The sequence below is a fragment of the Phalacrocorax aristotelis genome, chromosome 2, assembly GCF_949628215.1.
Source record: "Phalacrocorax aristotelis chromosome 2, bGulAri2.1, whole genome shotgun sequence".
Lineage (NCBI taxonomy): Eukaryota > Metazoa > Chordata > Aves > Suliformes > Phalacrocoracidae > Phalacrocorax > Phalacrocorax aristotelis.
Window position 1 is genome coordinate 30,304,636 of NC_134277.1, and position 21,376 is coordinate 30,326,011.

The 21,376-nt window shown below is 39.1% G+C and overlaps 1 protein-coding gene across 1 annotated transcript; it reads right to left on the reverse strand.

Annotated features, from left to right (window-relative positions):
• Nucleotides 1-15,695: 15,695 nt before the first annotated feature.
• COXFA4 (cytochrome c oxidase associated subunit FA4) lies at nucleotides 15,696-19,260 on the reverse strand. Its single transcript, XM_075082922.1, has 4 exons — nucleotides 19,083-19,260; nucleotides 18,304-18,392; nucleotides 17,908-17,968; nucleotides 15,696-15,913 (listed from the first exon to the last, which is right to left on the reverse strand). The coding sequence occupies exons 1-4, from the start codon at nucleotides 19,122-19,124 to the stop codon at nucleotides 15,857-15,859; spliced, it is 249 nt and encodes an 82-aa protein (XP_074939023.1). The 5' UTR covers nucleotides 19,125-19,260; the 3' UTR covers nucleotides 15,696-15,856.
• Between the last annotated feature and the right edge of the window lie 2,116 nt (nucleotides 19,261-21,376).

Below are 21,376 nucleotides of genomic sequence, written 5' to 3' on the forward strand. Positions count from 1 at the left end.
TTTAGACAATAAACCTATCCACATATATTTTTGTAATTCACCTAATTTTAAAGCAGCTGACTTCCCTCCCCGTTTTGTATTTGTCATTTAAATAAATAAAAAAGCTGACAAGCAGAAAGTATTGCTTCTAGACTTAAATTTTCTGTCATTTTCTATCTTGAGACAAATTTTTTACAAATTAGTTAAAAGCTCCTCAAAGGTCTTCTAACAAAAGTGCTGATGTAGTTTGGTAAGGGCTTTGGTAGGAGGATGCTCTAATTGGTGGAGATGGATTGCTACAAAACTGTCAGTTTAGCTCCACAGCAGTCACTAAACAAAGGAGTTTATGTATAAAATATAGTGTTTCCTCCTGAATTAATTTCATTCTGACATTTATTTCCACTTGTACTCATTTTGTTTCTCACTGATTAAATTATTTCCAAAATCACCTTGTTTTTTCCATAATTCCTTATAGTTAAGCACTACTACTGAATTGGTTTTGCTCAATTTACATATTAAATGCAGTAAAATGTGTTACCACAGAAGAAGTACATGCCTTAGAATGTGACAACCTGAAAACATATCATTTCTATGTTAAAGTGGGTTCAAAATCTGTGAAATGTTTCATTTATTTTTCTGGCTAGGCAGCTAAATCTGCTCTATTTCTAGCCTGCCCCGGTCAGTTCTTAAAGTAATTTCTAAGCATTTACTCACAGTAAAAGAAATGCTTTATTTTATAAAAAAAAAAGTTTATATTTCTAAGTTCAGTGTAGGCCCAATTAGGTGGTTAATCAAAATATTCTGAAGACAAGTCAAACCTACACTAATAGCACTGGTGAAGTTGCACTGAAGTCAAAGCAACTATGCTTTAATTTGGTCAGAAACATAAGTAGAAACAGTTGCTTCACTGTACATTTGAACACAAGTTCTGACCTCTAAGTAAAAATTCCCAATCTTTCAGTGCAAGTGAGCTCATTTGAGTTAATCAAGTCCATTTAAAATGAATTAAGATTACAGTCCTTTTGTTAGTGTAAGTGCACCTAAATTGCTGAAGACCACTGGGCTTCTTAGGGCACTCATCACCCCATTTTTAGGCTGCTCATTCTCAGTCCTTCTCTGCCGTGCTTCATGCCAGAAGGATGTGCCTCCTCCTGCTTGATTATAAACTGCAATACAGGAGCCTTTTAGGGCTTTACAGCATCTCTGAACCTTTTACACTGACCCTTAATAGCACACTGATTCCTCTGGACATGTGTTAGGCTTAACAAAAGGAGGGTCTGAGTGTACCTGGGCAGCATAAGCATTTGCTGTGGTCGGTAGGGAAAAGAAATTGTACCAAGAGAACCAAGATGCAGAAGGATGGGGAGTTGTGCTAATCCAAGTACCTAAGTAAGAAAAGGAAAATAATGTTTCATATTAAATAGGTACCAACTTGTTTAATTTAAGGACGTGTTCTCCCTTTGGACAATATGCTACTAGCTCCATCCATCTCTAGAACAGAGGCTCACCTGAACCTCAGCTCCCTGCATTTATCCAGGATCCCAAATGTAGTATACTACCTATATTCATGAATAGCAATATATCTATATAGATTTCCTACCAAGATAGCATTCTAAATTGGAAGTTAATAGAATACATTTGCCATTTTCATAAATGCTATTCCTAATATCAGAATGGAAATTAATAAAGATAACTCCTTTTATTGATTTCATTGACCTTGGAGGTATTTAGTAAATCAGCGAGTTTTACTATTTTAAACCAAGTAATATTTTATTGAGCCACATAAGTATATAGTGAACTGAATGGTGCTAATGTATACATACAAAAACTGACACAGGCAGATACTGATCACAGTATACTCATATAGTCAAGTAATAAATATCAGTAAGTGCTAGAAACCAAAAAGAAGAAGAAGAAAAAAAAACAACAGAATCGTTGAGTCCCTTAATAAATTGACTTATAATCACTGGCTACTCTTAGTGCAACTACTATTTAAAAAAACCCCACATTCATTTTTAGTATCTTACTATTTTGTGTTGTATATCATTTAGAAAAACGCATTTCTGATAATTTTGTACGCTTGTGTGCTAAGGTTATCTGAGTTCCTGTTTTGTTTTATGCATGGTATAAAAAGTAGTGCTTTAAAATACCAAGTTTTATATACCTTTAAAAAAAGTATTCTTAAGTTTATCAGGAAGAAGTATACCTAAAAGCATTGCTTAATTAAAATTCAGTATATGAATCCTTGGGGTTTCACTTAAAGGAGTGAAAACTCACCAAGCAGCTTTCAGTTTTTCCATTTCTGTCACAAAGAGAAAGGGTCATTGAAAAAAATTTATCGCATTTTTCTTCCCTACCTGGGCAGCCACAGGAGATGGAAAGCAAGCCCTTGAGCCTGGCCACATATCCAAGAGCACTTCTTATCCTGCAGTTTTCTTCTTAGTTTCCTCTTCTAAGAGTGGATAAGGGCGAAGACTATCCGCGTGCAATTACCGAGTTTTGGGATTTCTTACAGCAACTTTGGTTTTATGTACCTTGGTTAAGGTACGTAAGGCTAATAGATAATCAACTTCTTACTTCCACTGGACCCTTGACAAATGACTCTCAGCTTTTCCCACAATTTATTTGCTACTCCAGTTTATACCTAGTAGATGGTACGGATGCTACAAGAAATATTTTTAATCTTTTTCTCAGCCAGAAGACTTGGGATTTTTTCTGCAATAGTAACCCTATTGCTCTATGTTGTAACCATGCTCAGAAGGAAAATAAAGTTCCTCTTAGTGCTTGAATATTTCGTGCTAAATTACATGTAATAGTTCTCATTTTCCTCACAGAAGGACTTGCTTGGGATAGGAAATAATACAACACAGGAAAAGTGAGTTTACAAGAATTTTGGGGGTAGATATTCATGTAGTCTTTGGTATGGGATGATGGCTTTATGGTCAGATATCTCTGGCTAACAAAATGTTTGCTCTCTTATGACCTTCCATTTTATTAGGTCAATTCTTTAAATTTATTTTACAAAGTATTCAACTTTGGGTTCCCTCATTAATGCCAGCACCAGTAGTTAATTCCACTTAACGAGACAGGGAGGCAAGAATTCCAGCCACACCCAAAGCTTTCTCTTGAATTACATGGTTAGATTTCTGTTTGAGAGACAGTGGCATCTTCACATGTCTATGTTTTCTTCCATTCTTTTCAGTATTTTCAGATGAATGGCCAATGTGAGGGTTAATGGATTCATAAAGAAATGAAAGGAGCCATCCTTGACTCAAACTTGATTATGCTTCACAGAATCAGAAAACCAGGAATAGGAGTCACATCTGGATGATTCTAAGCAGATCTGCACTTACTTTGCAACAGGACTAGCCTATAGGACATGTGGATCTTGTGGAGATACGTGTGTACAGGGCATGATCTACGTGACACGCATCAGACAGGACTTAGCACCGGGTAGGGTTTGTGGTGGGCCTAACCTTCACACAAAGTGCTCTATACAGTCCCAGTTTCTTAAATAGCATCCCTTTTCATTCCTCCGACGGTCTATAAATCTTGTTCAACATCTATGCTGGCTGCTGAATTTCGGTTGTCTTGTAATTTTGAAACTGCTTAAAATCAAGTACAAAACAATAAAATACTTACTGGTTTCTTCAGTTCACCACGCTGGTCTGTATATAAATTGACTGAATGCATCTTTCCTACTCTTTTTATCCCCAGTGTGGCCACATTGCCGAGTTTAGGGTTGAGGTAATTTTACAAATGTTTATCAGTACCAGTGTTAAAAATAAATTCGACGAACTTGGTGTTTTCAGCTCTCGGAGTTCAAAAGTGGGAATTATAGCCAGCTATGCTGGGAACCAGAGATTCAGTGAACTCTAAGCTTTTCTTCGGGCAGAGGAAGCTACACTCATGCTTGTCAAGGAGATTAACGAGAAATCTGATTGAGTCTGGAAGACTATTGCTGCAGTGGATTACAAGTTTGATCTTCTGTTTTTTCAGGGATAAACAACTGCAAGGGCTAGGACACTGGCACCGAAAAGCTGATAATATCACTGGCTGTGAAGAAAAAGTGTGGCCATATGGCAGGCCCAATAAATGGAAGTAAATGAAAGTGAAGCAATCCATTCAATAAAAGTATGGTTATGTACTGTTGTACAGAACTGTTCCTTTTATTTTTGTATTTGTAGATTAACATGCACTCTTTCTCCAACTTCTTTCTATCTTATTTATTCAGACTGCATATTCTTTGGAAAAGGCCAATCTAGTATTAGGAGTATGCACTGGATCCTGGAGCTATCATAGTGCAAATGTTTAAAATTGAGTCTTTGAAAAATCAGATTAGAATAAACACATGGATAAAGATTTGTAGCTGTTGGTGGAGTGTGGAATTTCTAAAAGCGCATCGTACACTATATAATAAGGACAGAAATGCAGGAGAATTTAGCAGTTGACAAAAGAGATGTATCCTCTAACTCTCTGATCTCAAGGACCACAAGAGTATCCAGAGAACACTTACCAAATAAATTGACATCATGTGTCACTGTGTCTTAAATAGGCCATATCCCTGAATATAAAAACAAAACCCCCAACCAACCAAAAAACAAGGATAAGGATAAAAAAGCAGGATTTCAAAGTTCTTTGTAATATTTTATTGTATTAAAAAGCTGCCACAAGACAAATCATCACATATATATTCTATATATCCTTAATAGCAAAAACAGGGCTACCTACCCTAGAATAACACTGAAAAAGTAAATCACAGTAACACCCAAAAGCATTAATTTCAGTCATAGCACATCTGCACTAAACACAGCTTTCTCACTTCTCAGTGAATTCTTTCCGAGTAAGATCAAAAAAAGGATTCTGATGGTTTAAACTCTATCCTAAAGCAAGAAGATCACTAAGTCAGATAAACTATTAATCTGTTTAAAGCTTTTTACTCTTATTTTGCCAAGGCTGAGATGCTTTGCAGCAAAAAGCAGCCAGGATGCTTCCTGCCAAGAACGAGACATCTCATGCATGTTTCATAAATATGTTTCTCTACTGAAAACACAAGGATTAAGCAAACACTAGTTCAGTTTGCAAAAGCTTCCACTAATGATTTTTAAATAACTCCAGAAGAAATCTTGGCTCTATTTAAATCAACAGTAAATTCTCTTCGCATTCAGTATGTCCAAGATTTAACTTCTCTTTTTTAACCACAATAGAAACCCTTTCAATTTTATATAAGGGTAACAATAAGTCATACAAGTGCACTGAATATGATGATGCCTATTTTTATTACACTTGTTAAACTTCTAAATACCCAAATAGATGCCTTTTTACTCTTAGGCAAAATCTTTTTAAAATTTGGATAGCTAGATTAAACCAAGTGTGTGCCTGCATTAAGTTTTCATAGTAAATATTAACTTAAAGAAGCCAAGATTTCATAATAAAGGTCTGCCATTTATAACATTGCCACATACCAAAATTTTGTGTGAAACAGATCATTTCTCAGGGAAGAACCTTTTAAAGCAAGACAAAAGACATTTCAACAAAATAGCAATGCTATATTTGAAAAAGTGTTGATAAAGAGTCTCCTTTACTTAGAAAATCATAAACTTTATGGAAGAATGGAGAAATAAATATAAACACCAGCAAGATTTGCTTTTCAAGCCTGCTGAGATACCAGCACGGAATATTAAAACACACTAAGAAATAGGCTTATTGCCTGATATGCATTATGAGCATAATCACTATTGTAGCACCTCACACACCTGGGAACCCAGTGGAGAGAAACTAAGAGAAATTTTCCTTTCCAGGCACTAAAATGGTAAGAGATCTGTTCACGAACAGCCACTGGGTGACTGCAGTAGCCTCCGCTGCTCTAATGATGCACAGATGTAAGTGCAGCTGGAAGGGCTTGGAGGGTTGGCGCAGCGGACCATTCGGTGGCCCGCTTCCAACCCTGGCGACGCAGAGCTCAGCCCTAGAAATCCTGCCTGCTGCTTGCCCAACGTGACTGCCTCTCTTAAGAACTGGCGTCCCTGTATGGTTTCAACTGCAAAAGGACACATCGTGCTCATAAAGGAGAGAAGAGCATATGCCATTTAAATGCCATGGGAGATGAGTGCTCTGTAGTGGCTGCATGCATGTCACCGTATTAATATGTAACCATATTAATATGTAACGTATCATCTGAAGTGCAAATATTCAAAAATATTCCACCTGTGTATATTATATCTAAGACATGTATTATGTGTACATACATGTACATATTTAAAGAAAGTGTTTTATACTCACAGCTGTACAAAAATCACTTTGTAATGTACATTCTTTATCCTGTTTGTATTTTTCAGTGTGCAAACACTAAAAAAAAAAAGAAATCTCATGGCTTTTTTCTTCCAATAAAAAAAAAATCATAGAAACAGCACAAATCCTTCAGTCTTGCCCTTTAAAATCATTCAGTATGTTCTAGTCGCCATAAATTCACAAGGCAGAGGGCAGTGCTGCACAGCATAGCTCTTAACAAGCTGGCTGGAGACTGGCAGCCGTGTCCTTATGCTAGCAGTAGGTAGCCCTGCTACCCTGGGCAGATGCAGTGTGCTATCCTCATGTGCCTAGACCACTACTAGTGTGAAAACATAGGCTTGTTTGCCAAAAGTCCCACTGCTGTGGAGTACAGCATTTTGCTGAATAGGTTTCCTTAAGGCTTAGGGCATACTTGAAAGTGAACTGTATGGATGCTTAACCGACAGCATTAGCCAGAACATCCAAGCACACCTCTCACCAGAAATGAGAAGTTAATTTTTCTTCTCTGTTGGAAGTTGCATGTGCTGATTAGTCCTAAGAAAATTAATATAGTCAAGATTGCTTAAAAAGAGCAAAGTTTATTTGGCTTAGGAGATCGAGATGAAATCCAGAATAGTATGCATCCTACAGAATAAACAGAGTTGAGTCAAAAAACTATGTGAAAACCACCTTGCTAAAGTTAAATCTATTTGTACGCAGGTACAAGAAAGTAAATATACAAAGTAGCTCTAAAAGTCATCTCAGACACCTTGGCTTGCTGAAGTGGCTTTTGTGAACCATCTCTATCAAGCTGAAAATACAGTCCTAAAGGACAGTGTTGGTTTCATGCAAAGAAATCGCAAAACTTCATTTGACTACAGTGGCATGAAAATTTCACCCCAGATGTTTCTGTGCTGCTTCTTCTTCCCTGACCCTAAAACAGTCAATAGGTTCTTAAAACAAAGCCTGCTGTATTTGATGGGGAACTCTACTTTAATTTCAACAGGTTTTGTATCAGTCCTTGTAAAATATCACACAAAACTGGTTAGAAGCAAATAACATTGTATACCTCATTTCTGAATCTACAAAGATCTCATATCCCTAGTTGGTATGAACAGTATTTCCCTAGAAAACAATACAATACATAATACAAATACCTTTGTGTCCTTTACAGATGTTCTTTTAAGTCACATATATTTTTATTATATTCTTTGTGTATGTGGTGCTAACTTTTTTTCATTTTAAAATACTGAATCACATACTCATACAATCTTCAAAAAGCTAATAATCTTCCAGCTATTTAACGTACAGTGAGTTTCCTTTTTCAGATATCATCATGGCCAGGATATGATATCCCTTCTTTTTCAGAGAGGTCAGGCTTTCACCGGTGATCCTCAGTCTGTTGGTAGATATTTTTGTATCAAGGCAGTTTTCTATTGCAAATTTTTACTTGGATCACTTAACTTTCCTGCTTACTTGGAAAGCTGGTGTCACAGCTGTAATGAGATGTTGATGGGAAAGGTGCAATTTCATTTTAACACGAAAGTAGCCAGTGATTCTAGCATGCCAGGAAATAGCATAGCCTAACAGAAGGAAAGCTCCTGACAAGCAGAAGATATATGAGTGAAGAGGATTTCTCAGGCTAGTAAGCAGAAACCCTGGCTATCTAGCTGAGGAAAGGATAAGAGAGTAAAGACTGAAGACAAGAAAAATGGAGACCTTAGGCAACATATATATACACATTTATATACTGCTGTCACTGAGCTTTTTTTCATTTTCAATAAATGCAACATACAAACAAACAAAAAATCCATCCAATTTTCTATGTCAAAATTCATGTACAGAAACATTTCCCTGTGACAATAATTTGTAATGGAGGAATTCATTACACTTCCACTGCACATTTTACATCCTCTGCTTTCCTATGCCTGAGTGATTAGGCCGCTTGTTTCTGTCTCTCCATTCTCCTTGCTTTGGATGTTACAAATCTCTCTTTCTGGGGTCTCAAAAAGCTCATTCTTCTTTCCCATAAAAACTCTCTGTAATGACAGAGAAACACAGTAAAATACATCCAAGTAGAATTTTGGATACGCTAATGGATCATTTATTTTGTGTTTGATGTGCACACAGGTAGATAATGGAATATTAAGCTTCATCCAGAAGAGCTCCACTGTTCCTGAAGCATCCTGTTTAATCTCCATGAGCCTGTGAATGCAGCTACATGACTCATTTGACTGCTGGGGCAAGCAACTAGGCTTCAGAATTAGGAGGTTTATTGTTATGTACTATATAAATCATATCTACCTGCCTGACCACTGCATGCTGTGCTCCATGGTGGAAATATTTCTTTGGTAAGATACTCTAAATTTGAGCATCACGTTTTAAGTTTGTCCATCGTTCTCTATTCATTATCAGCTCAAGCTTAGGTTATTAAATTGCAGAATTTGTAAAAACTTGACTCATCTTTACTCCAGCTACCAGGCCAGCTGTAAAAGACTTGATCTGATATGGGAAACAGGTAAAGTTTGAGTCATCATTTTTATCCTCACCGTGTAAATATTGCGTGGCAGCCTAGACCACCTTTAAACACACAGCTGTTATAGCCTGGGCCATCAGTCAACTCCTGACCTTATTCCCCTCTGCCACGGACTGATAAAGCAGACGATTGCCAGGGCCCCAAATAAAGAGCAGGTCAGGTGGTGGTTCTTCACTACCTGTCCATCCACCCATGCAAAAGGGTTCTTTCATATTTTGATTTTGTGCCACCACCATAAAACATCTTCTGGAAATTTTGACTGTCCTTATTTTGGGGAGAGAGATATTCAACCCTTAACTTTGTTACCCTGCATTACAGAAAAAGGGATAGCAGTCCCTTCTCCAATGCTGAATAGTAATTTGCTGAACAACTCTTTCCAGTGATGCAGACATTTAATTTTCATACATAAAAATAAAACTAAATTTAAAAGATGAAAGATCTTCTGAAGCCCTTTTCCTGTTTGAAGATGTAAGACAAGTTTTGTTCAGGTACAATAATGTAGGGTAAGATATAAAATACTGCAATCTTGAACTAATATAAACAGTTACTGACACTGAAATCATTAAGAGAAAGCATTTCAAATTAAAACACATAGAGTTCAGACATGATTCTTACATACATTTTACATTATTTGAATATTTTAGAACTAAGTTAATCTTTAAATAATGCCATTATGAGGCTAAATAAAAAGAAAGAATGCTATTTTCAAAATTAATCATAAACATGTTTTTATTTTTATTTCACACAATTGCACTAATACATTGTCATTAGTGGTTTAAATTCAGGACAGGGTGCACCAGACTTTCTTCTGTGGTTATTCTGCTACTGCTTTTTTATTTTGAGTGATAATTTAAACCCATTGGAATATCATGCCTTTGTTTTTACCCTTAACCTAATTCTCACTGCATCCTAATAGGCCAAGCGGTCACGGTATGTGTAATGAACAACTTCTGCATTTGTCAAATACATGTAGAAACTGATGTACATAAACAGAGAAAGCTCCTGCATTAAACCCAAGAACTTGCTGTAATTGATGTAAAAACTGATGCAGTTCCATCTGCCTATTCCATTGCATGTATATTACTCCTTTTTTTCTGGAATAATTCCTGAACTTTCCTGGGATTTTGTAAATTGGAGGGAGAGATCTGATTTGCACGTGCAGAAAACCATTTCACTGATACCCGGTCATTTTAAGTACATTGTCTCTATAGCAGGGATGAATTTTCCTCCCCTAAGCTTCCAAAAGGAAGCTAAATCTGTTTGATACATCATGGAGATAAGAACAACAACTGAAGCAAACTACCCCCTCAGCACTCTATCAAAATCCCAGACTACCATGAGATGCAAGTGGTACTAGATTAGGAAGTTTGAAATTGGGATGAAGTTCCGTTTTCTTCCTGTTGATAATGAGTTCTGCTATTTCCTACCCCCAATCTAGCAAAAAAAAAATGTAAAAAAAAGAAAAAATGTTATCAGTAGTGAGGAAATCTTATTAGATTCAACCTTATTTTTAAACAGCTAGGACCGAAATCTTCATTCAGACACACTGGTGCCTCCCCATTAAATTCCAGCAGTGGCACCACTGGTAGAGAAAGAAAAGCACTCAGATTTTTCACCATTAAGTAATCTGTTTTCATTACCTTCTCAGCAGTTTGTTTCATTTGCCTGCAGTAAGGAAACTAAAATTAGAAAACATTTCATGTTCATAGTTAGTTTGCTTCCAATGTGAAAAAAACAAGTCTATAAATTTGTCTATTGGGTTACGCCTTGTGCAGTTCTACTAAAAAAGTTGTCTTTACATTATAGTGATGAACTGTAAATGCCGTAGTGCATTATTTTGTCCAAAGTAATTCAAATTAATGACCCTAGAAATACTATTTGAGGTGTCTAATTTATAAAACATTGCCAATAGTCATGAATATTACTAGCAAAATTTCTATTCTCCGTGTAATGTATGCATTGCTATGTGTTAATAAACTACGTTATGATCATCATTGGAACTTGCTGTCTCTTGCAGGAGCTCCACATGCCAGCCTTGTATCAGCTTTAGTAGCAAACGAATGTCAGGTAAATGCTGTTAGCAAACCATCAAAAGTTTGAATGCATTGTTCTTGCCTTGTCTTGCATACTTAAGTTCTCATTTCAGATTATCTAAAGTAATACTGATTCTGACTGAAAAGAAAACAGAAAAAAATTTGAGCAGGTCAAAATGTGGTGACCTTTTACTAGGCTTTTTGGCTGGTAACTGTGAGAATAACATTAGCTTAGAAAGTCTAAAAATTACCTCTTAATTTCATTTACATGAAACTGAAAAAAGAGAAAAAGAAAAAAATGTAGAATACTTTTCTGGTTCAGATAAATGTTACTCTGGGTGCTAAAATTAGATTTGCTTCTCAAGAGTGGTAGGGGTGTGTATTTTCTTGCCTTGTGCTGGCTCATGTCATGTTTATTAAGTGTTAAGCCTTACCAACCACAGATAATAATATTTTGAAATGATTAAAAAAACCCCAAAGTTCATCCAAGCTGGATGGCAGCAGAATTAACACACATTTGGGAAGCATGCCATCACAGTGGCACCCAGAGACACTCTTAAGAAGCTTAGAGATGAGAGGAGGAGATGAAAAGATTTGAACTTCATAGGAATTTCTCACAACTAAATACTGATGCCAAGACCACTTCCAAGGAAAAGTGGATGGATCAGGAAAGCATGAAGGTAACCAACTTCTGGACTTCAAAAGAGAGGACTGAGGAGTAAGCTTTTCTGTGAAGTAATATAAAAAACTGCTGTGGCAATGATGCAAGTGAGCACCTATTTTGGGGAGTTCTTAACTGTGTGGGCAACGAAGCTGGTGAAGGGTCTAGAGAACAAGTCTTATGAGGAGCGGCTGAGGGAACTGGGGTTGTCTAGCCCGGAGAAGAGGAGGCTGAGGGGAGACCTTATCGCTCTCTACAGCTACCCGAAAGGAGGTTGTAGCGAGGCGGGTGTTGGTCTCTTCTCCCACGTCACTAGTGATAGAACGAGAGGAAGTGGCCTCAAGCTGCATCAGGGGAGGTTTAGATTGGATAGTAGGAAAAAATTCTGTACTGACAGAGTGGTCAGGCGTTGGAACAGGCTGCCCAGAGAGGCGGTGGAGTCGCCATCCCTGAAGGTATTTAAAAGACATGTAGACGTGGCACTTCAGGGCATGGTTTAGGAGACGTGGTAGTGTTGGGTTGATGGTTGGACTTGGTGATCCTAGAGGTCTTTTCCAACCTTAATGATTCTATGGTTCATAGACCTGCTGTGCTTCACTTTGTCCTCAGGTAAGTGTTTTCTAGCTTATATGTTTGCTTTCATAGTAAGGCTGGCCAATGAGTAGAAACAATAACTTTGTGTGCACTTGCACATATCTAATTTCTTTCAATAATTCATTTTCTGTTCCAAATACTTTTTTAAAATTCCTATAATAACTTTTCAACCTTTCTTTCTGACAAAGTATTACAGTCCAATCAGCATTAAACATACATTTTCTTAGTTTTAAAGGTCATTCAATAGTCACACACCAAACTATATTTAAAAGTAAAGCAGAGCTTGAAAACAGATCTGAAATATATTTCCTCAGATGACATTTGGCTAGAAATCCTATGAAAAATTTAAATTATTCTTTTAATATCAGGCACAACCTTGTAATTTCTTAGAGGCAGTTAGATATTTTATACTCACTTGGAACTTTCCTTACTGCAGGCAAATAACATAAATCCTACTTACTGGCTATATTGAAAATACAACCAACGGAAATGCATTACAACACATTGCACGGTGCATGAGATCACGTGCCAAAACTATGGAAACCTACAGTTCTTTCTATCCTAGCTGGGCAGAAATTAATTTCAGATTTGATCACCCTGCTGCGTATCAGGATCACTGATAAGGAGGTGCAGAATAACTGCGTTAACAGAAACCTGACAGCGGCCAGCACAATGCTGTATTGTAAGAATAAGTCAAATCTTCCGTACCTGGCTTATTAACAAGACCTCCAGACCAGGCCTTCACCGTTCATTCCAAAAAAATCTGCCACAAACTGGAATGTAGCAGCTGTATCCATCTTAGTCAAAATGTAAGACTGCAGAATATCAGTATCTTTCCGATAACGTGTCACCTGCTCAAGCTAAATGACATACCACAGTGTTAATGATGGACTTCAGTTTTCCTGTTAATGACGGGATTTAGTTGTTTCATAAAAGTTGACATCCAAAGATGAACATTAGAAGCTAGAACCCTAAAAATCCAACTGCAATAGTTTCTTCATGCTCTCTTCAGGGAATACCATCTTTGACTTCATGAAGAAGAAAGAGTAGAAGATGGCTTTAAAGAAGCAGCTTTAAAGGTAAAAGCTTTAAAGGTAAAAGCTTTAAAGAAGCAGCTTTAAAGGTAGAAGCTTTGAAGAAAATGGTTGAATATTTTAACAGATAGAATATTGCCAACCTGTGAAAACGGTTCTCTTTCAGAAACAGTACACTGCAAAAATGCAAAGAAATGTACTGAATACTTATTGACCGCTACCAAGCAGCTATAAATTAGGGCCAAGCACGTACTTTGGTTTTACATGGAATGGTTCCTCTGTTCCCTAAGGAAAACTCACAATGGAAAAAGGTACAGAGAAATTTAAGGCATTGGAGGACTGGAATTTTAACAATAAAAACAATATATGAAATAACAAAAAAAAAGAGGAACCAGGGACTAATACTTAAAAAAATACAGGCACTTGTATTTAAAAACAAAACAAAACAACAACCCACCAAAAAAAAATTCAAAAACATAAAACCCCCAAACTACAGAGGAAATAGTATCACAGAACTGAATGATATGATAGTCTATCAATCCATAAGTTAGTCACAAAATACCAAAAGTTGTGAAACTTTTCTTTTAGGGATTTGAAGAACACACATTGTCGTGCTACCTACAAAGTTAGTGAATTCAATCCGTCTATGTCCCAAAACTGAAGATTTAACCAAGTGCTTAATTTCTGCCCACAGAATAATTTACGACAGACTTCCAGTAGGTATTGTGTGGCCATAAGTCTCTGTAGGTGTGAGGGTTCAACAATAAGAAAAACATCTACAGTGAGAAATTAGTCCCATGGAGAAAAAAAAATAGCACATTATGTTTGTATGAAAATAACGTTATTGGTTGAGCTGGTAAGTCACACAAAGTATGCAGCATTCTCCATTTGACCTGGTTTCTTTTTGGAAATTATGTAGCATTTTTCAGTTACTGAATATTTCAAGCATCAAAGACTGAGGAAGAAAAAATTCTTATGGCAATGGTGACTATTGTCTGTTACCATTTAAAATAGGACAGAACCATACCCCCAGAATTAAATCAAGCAAGCGCCTCCTCAGGATAACTGGCTTTAGAATGAGATGTGATGGTTTTAACGCAAAAGACTTAGTGTCTTGTGTATTTTCAGCAGCAAGTCTGTTTAGTTTATCTTAAGTGCCTTTATTAAAAAAGAACACATGAGACTATACCCTCTTCAGCTGTGACCAAAAAGAACACCCGTTCTCACCTCAGTGAGAATCAGGTTTACTTCCTCGATGTTGGTCTTTCTTAATATCCAGAGAAACAATCTGCATTTGAAGACCATGGCAGTATCAATAAAATCCCAGAGGATTACAAACCAGTAAATTATAAGAACACTTCCCATTTTAACATGACACACTTTTCAAACTAAAGAACAAAAAGTGTTGCAACATAATGTTCTACTTCCTAAAAATATTTGGATTCAGAGAGCAACCACAGTCCCCGAGGACACTTCCAGACTTTGCCCACCAGTGTAAACATCAACTGTCCTAACACTCATTTTCTTCTTCAGACTCCACAAGAGCCTCTCAAACAAGCAAGAACTGCAAGTAAATCCGCCATTTTATTATATAATTAACAGAATCTAAACTGCTACCAAATAAACCACATCCAATTGACCTCTAAGATTTTTGCATATAAAACATGAAGTCTTTGCAAGTATTTGTTATTCTGCATTTACCACAGAACAGTTTTTATTCTCCAGTAAAAGTTCTTGCTGCTGTTTCTTTGAATCCATCCCTATGATTTGTAAGAGCAGCTACGGTTAGCTACATTCTCAGAGGTCACTAAGTGTATTAATGTATTAAGAAAGGAACAGCTGTACTCTGTCAGACAGTCCAGAACTGTATCTCTTAACCAGGGAAATACTAGATGGTCACAGAAAAGGACAAAGAACCTACACTAAGTTACAGACGTGCAAAGATATTTTGTCTTCCCGTATCAAGGCTCAGCCAAGTAATGAAGTATGAGAACTTGCCCTTGCAGGAACATGTTCTTGTTCTTACATGAAAATCGAATTATTTCCTCGAATCCTGTACCCTGTTCTGCTGTGTGCTTCCCTTCTTTAAAAGCATGATCTGCAGGGAATCTTGAATATGTTCCTTGGATTTAAATTTTTAAATATTTAAGATTGTCTTCTTGTTTATTAACAAACTGCTTATGACAAAATGAAAGAGAAAAAAAAAAAAAAAGCAACGAAACCTTTTGCAGAGTTTGGCCTCTGCCAGATGTGCCTCCCTGCTGGACAATGGCTTGTTAGCACTGACTTGTCTGGTACCAAATCTTCTTGAAGAGGCAGGCAGAAAAATTCAGGTGCAATTTAAAAAAATATTAAAATCTATATACACACACATAAATATGTGCTTTCAACTTCTTGCAGTTTGCTATCCTGCATGAACACGCTATTATTTCTCTAAAGTCAACAGACTGAGTAGAAAGCCTATCAGGACAACTCTGCTTTCTTGCTGAGCAAACATGAATTGGTTTTTGCTTACTATTCGACTGACCATACAAAAAACTGTTAACAGGAGGATATTCTCATTTTGTAAAAGTAAAGAGTAGACACTCCAAGTTTCAGACCTTTATTAAGCCTCATCAAAACACTTTCAAACACATGACCAAGTGCAGCGTGAGGCAAGTTTGACCATTTCCTGGATGATTAAGCATGACAATTGTGCGGACGGCTTCTGGAAGACCTTTCTGTGCAGCTTATGAGATGAGTGTGTTGTTCAGAAGTCAGGACGGTCCTTTTTCAGTCTGCTGTAGTCTACATTAACCGAGTAGAACTAGGAAAGAGAGGGGGAAAAAATGAGTAAGAAGCTCAACTATCTGTTCTGCACAGTATTTACTAAAAAAAAAATAAATGCAACATTTGAACTCATGTCAGGAAACCGAAATCATAGTTTGAGACTGTACACTAGACAATAATAAATAAATAAAACTTTGAAAAGCAGTAACTTTTCAATGTTATCTTCATTCTGCATACAGTATAAGAAGTTCTGCATTTAAAACTAGGCGGTGCTTGGTGCTCATGTCTACAACCAGAGAATCTCTTCTTTAATTGCCAGAATTAAAAGTCCATTCACACGAAGTTCTTACAGTACTGCTGAGTTTATCTTTTTTGTCCAAAATCCATGTGCTTCTGTTTGCCTAGCTTGCCACAAGGCACAAAGCGTGTGTATGTAAACAGCATCACAAGGCAATGTTTAGAGCAGTGCTGCAAAAGCCAAGTTTGGTTTAAGTAGCTGCATCTAGAACTGCCAGGTATGACAAGGAGAACAGATACTTTCACACTCTCAGTTTATATTAAAGAAGTCGGATCCCATTACAAGCAATTCAAAACAGCCCAAAGTCACTGAGGGCAACGAATTTACAGACTAAAAGCATATTTTGGCATCCCAGTCTGACTTGATATCAAGCATGTGATGCTACAGTTTTTCTTTAAAAAAAAAAATAATCTATTAGCTTGATTACTTCTAGTTATGCCCAACTTTAATCATTTTTCTTTTAACTTCCTCAGACAAAACAAAACAGCCTACAGCACATTCAAATTACAGCTTTCTGTGCAACTCCTACAGTAATGACCAGGTCTTCAAATATTTTCTTTGGGAAGACTGAGGAAGTTGATATGACAAAGAAGTTTAAAGAAGAAAAATGATTTCATCAAATCCTACAACTTGTTATATCAGAGTTTTTTGCTGAACAGTCATCCTCAGTTTGGAGTATCTGCCTTTCCATTTCCCACAGTGCACATTTAGAAAAAAAAATCCCCAACGATACACACACCCAAATATGGCAAACCCTGAGGGTGCGTTTGCAGGCTAAGACAGAAGGGGAATGCTACACAAGGCATGCAGTCTTTAAAAGAATTTGTGCTGCGCACTATGTTGAAATTGCCTCTTTTGGATATTTAAGGAACCGCAACATTCCAGAAGCAGCAATGAAAACAAAGTATTACGTTCTTCCTGGACCTTTAAGGGAATTGCAACATATTTTATTTTGGAGAGTGGTCTGGGGTTTGGGATGGGTGTTTTGGTCCCGCCCCACCCCCCCCTTATTTCAATGACTGGAATAGTAAGATATGGTACTGAACTGACATTACCTTTGAAAACATTGTCGGTTTGCCTTTTTAGTAGCTTGAAGATAATCTTTAAATATTCTTAACAAGAATCAACCACTTCAGTAACATGACAAAAACATGATTTCTGTAAACTACCAAATGTTTTATGCATCTTTGCGTGCTTTTTCATTAGTTCAATGAAATAACTTGAATATTAAAGAACATTTCTATTGCATCCACTTACTTACAGACAACTGCTTTGTTTTCAATCAGCCGTAGAACTAAGCGCTTATGTTAAACACTAATATTTTCCTGCTTTGCTTCTCGTGAGTAAAGGCTAATAGTTTAGAGCTTAGAAAGCTTTAGTTCATAACTTATGAGGCTTTGTCCTCTCTGTAGTTTATTTCTAAGTATTATGAGCTAATATGTATAATTATATATTGCATATATATGCAATAATTGCATATAATTCCTCTTCTTCTTACAGTGCAAGATACATGACTGCTTCCGTATAGACTCCTTTCACCCCATTATCAACCAACTCTGGGAAAGTTTTAAATCTCAAACTCAGTGCTCTGCTCTGAGTTCTAGAGACAAATGTTACACAGCAGAGGAAATGCACCACTCATGCAGCTACTTTCCAATATACTCAAACATTGTAAAGCAGTAGGCTACATCTTTGATGTTACATTTCCTAAAAACCTGCATTTTTCATTTTACCTTGTACTGGTCACTGGGAGACATTTTGTTCCAGGGTTCCGGATTATTTTTCTTGTCCCAGCTATTGAGAAGAATGCAAGATATGAGAACACATTAAGAGAATCACACTACCTCCAAAATCAATAAAATTCATACGTGTACTGTGTTTATTAGGCCATGGAGACTCACCCATCCAAATAAGTTTCCACAGAAAAAGACACAATCCTTTGTCAGCTGTCTCTAAATAGCATACGGTAAACAACAAAATCCCCAGATCAAGGAAACCTCTGCACACTTAGTGCCAGTAATACTGGGGCAAGACATTAAGGCCTCCAAAAACACAAAGACCAAGGCAGTGCAGTTTACTTTAATATATGCAGCAAGAGGACTGGGCACTGTGAATGACTGTATACATACCAGACATCAGGGTTGAACACTGCCAGACGCATGAGATACAGGGCTGCGCCAACGCCTCCGGATCCAATGATCAAAAACAGAGGGATCAACTAAAACAAACAAATTAAATGTCACACCACAATATAACAAAATAGTATTATTACAAAGTGTTTCTGGCTACAGCAATGACAGACCAAAGAACAACCTGGCACACTTTGAGCATGCATGGCCCTCTAAAACGCTGACATAAGGTCCCTGCGTGCAGGACATCCCCAGGGGCAGAGAGGAACCAGCAGCTACAGAGAGGCAGATGTGGAAAAAAATACTGCTACATGCAGAACGACCAAACGTCCCGTAACAGCACGTTTCTGAGGAACGGACATCCGTCCCTCCGCTGCCCAAAACAGCCCCGACCATCGGCACCCCCGACCGTGAAGAAAATGGGAGCGGGGGGGTGCAGGGGAAGGGATGAGCGAGAATAATGAAAAAGCCACCCTGAGCGTTGCTGCTGCAGCACAAGAAAGGCCTACGTACACCAAGAAATTATAAACATATATGTATATGTTTACATGTAGGAAAAAGGGGACCTGGCCGCGTCTCAGCGATCAGCCCCGAGCTGCCCACACGCCGGCAGCCCCGGCCCACCTGAGGGACCAGGCGTCCCGAGGGGAAAGCAACAGAGGAGCGCGGAGGGGGGCGGCCGGGGGCAGCGCCCGTCGGGCCGGGGCACGGACGGTGGGTCGGGGCAGGCGCGGCCCGCGGGGCCGAGGCGCCGCCGGGGCAGCGCCGCGGGTACTCACGCTGGGGTGCTTCCTGGCGTGGCTGACCATAACGCGGAACATGGTGGCGGCGGGCGCAGGCGAAGGGCTCACTCCGTACCAGGCTCGGCGCCCGTCCTCCCCCTCCAGCCGCCGAGGCCCAATGTCACCCGAGGCCCCCGCCGCGGCAGGTGCCCACCGCCGCAGCCCGGATGTAGCAGCTCCGGCGTTTGCCTGTTCGCCCTCCGCCGCGGCGCCCCCGGCCGGCGCCCACGCCGCGGCTCCCCCCGCCGACACCGCCGAGCGCCCCGGGCGTCGCGCCTCCCGCCTTAGCGCGGCCCCCGGCCGGGCAGGCTGGCAGCGCGGCTCGGGCGCAGGCACCCGCCGGGACACCCCGGGCCCGCTCGGCGGCGGGGTGCCGGGCAGGCGCCAACCCCGCCCCGCCGCGGAGGGCGGTGTGGGCAGCGCCTGCGCTGAGGGCGGTCGGCTGGCGCGGGCAGGGCGCGCGGGGCCGCCCATGGCGGGCTCCTGAGGGCCGCCCGCCTCGGCGCATTCCTCTCACGCCGCCTTCGGGCCGCCGCTGCCCTCCCTTCGGCGGTATCGGGACTGCTGTGGAGGCGCCCGGCGGCCTGTGGGTGCCCGGAGGTGCCCCCGCGCCCGCCCTCTCGGCGAGGCAAACCTCGCAGCATAGGTCTGTCTGTACCGCCACCCCGGGTCAAAGCCGAGGGGGGTGGTTTGACGGCGGGGCGAGAGAGTCATTATCTTGAAAAAGGTACAAGAGTGAATTTCCTCATAAAACTGCTAAGCTACAGTTAGGGTGGCGACAACTGGGTGCATACGTAGCGCTGAGAGAGACCTTTGATATTCAGATTTAACGTACAAGTGCTACACAGTGGAAGAATTATCTTCGGCAGAGAGTTTTACAGTGAAGCGTTACACATTTTGGCCAAGGCTGCATTGGATTTAATTATTTTTCTTGTTAGGTAATTATAAATGAGCCAACGGAGCTACTTTATAACTAAGCACATCCAAGTGCCTTCCTAGTTTGGTCTCCATTGCTGTAGATCTTATTTTATACAGAATTAGGAACACAGTGACTATCTTTGCGTAGGATCACTAGTCACATTTCTTTTACAAAAAGTAACCCAAAAGCTAAGTTTGCACCAAGTCATTAAGAAGTTGACTTTTAGGTGGCGGGAATTGCAGCACGCTGCTAACCTAAGACAAGGAAGAGTTCCTTTCCTACGTTAGAAGCAGAATAACTTTACATGAATGCAAATGGTTTGTGTGGATGTATATCAAAGTAAAATCTTGAAATAAAAAATAACGAAATAACTTAGCACTTCCACAAACTGTCTTCTGCATATTTTCAAGAATTGCCTCGGATTCCTTGCTTATCATTCCATAATCCAGCGATTTTTAGTTTGCCAAAGCCGGTTTATTCTGGCTAACAGATAACCATGGACAAGACAAAGATGATGGCAGTTGGTCATATTCAGTAACTTGTACAGATACATTTGCCAAGTCATTGGATGACACCACAAAAATTATAATGTGTTTTCTTTGGAGCAATACAATCCTGTTGTCTCACTCATTTGTTTCAGGATTGATGAACAAAGGAGCATAGTTGCAATGTTCCAAGATTCTGTTAACCATGCCAGTATATATTATGTGGTGGGGACAGTATTTTTCCAGTTTTTCCAAATTAAAAGAGGATTTTTGTCTGTGCAGTTAAAAGTATTGAAAATATCATCACCACTATTTCTTGTAAGGGAGAAATACCTGAAGCCTTCAAGGGTAACCTGGAAGGTTACACTACTCACGCTCTGGTACCATAATTGAACTTTTCACTATATATTTGGATCACAACTAGTTGCCGAAGCAGCTGCAGGATAACCAGGGAGAAACCAAAGGGTAGATGGATAGCTAGTAACCATGTGGGGCTGCTCGGTGAAACTTGCCTCAGATTGAAACAGCTTCCTTTCTTCTGCACAGCGGACCTAAGGCTAATTAGCAGAAATTCAGAGACTTTTGAGTAGCCTGTTTCTATACTACTAAAGGAAGGCCATCAGGGATATGTTATTTCTGCTAGGCATGTCTTGGGCACCTATTTTTAGGAAATACATCGTGGTTCTTATGTGCTTCTCAGTATATTTTTTTCCAGTGATTTATACTTCTGCTGGCTTCTTGTGCTTTTATTAATTTAAACAGAGGCACAGTACCTGATCAATTTGCAACATTTGTCATGCATAGCTTTCACAAATTTTAACCATTGTGTATATCAGCTTTTATTTCTAGGCCTGCATGGCTCAGCTTGTTCACTGTTCATATACATG

Coding starts and splice junctions, on each gene's coding strand:
- COXFA4 (XM_075082922.1), bottom strand. CDS start 19,124: ATGTTCCGCGTTATGGTCAGCCACGCCAGGAAGCACCCCAGC. Junction 18,393..19,082: donor ACGCCAGGAAGCACCCCAGC/GTGAGTACCCGC, acceptor TGTTTGTTTTAG/TTGATCCCTCTGTTTTTGAT. Junction 17,969..18,303: donor GTGTTCAACCCTGATGTCTG/GTATGTATACAG, acceptor TCTTCTCAATAG/CTGGGACAAGAAAAATAATC.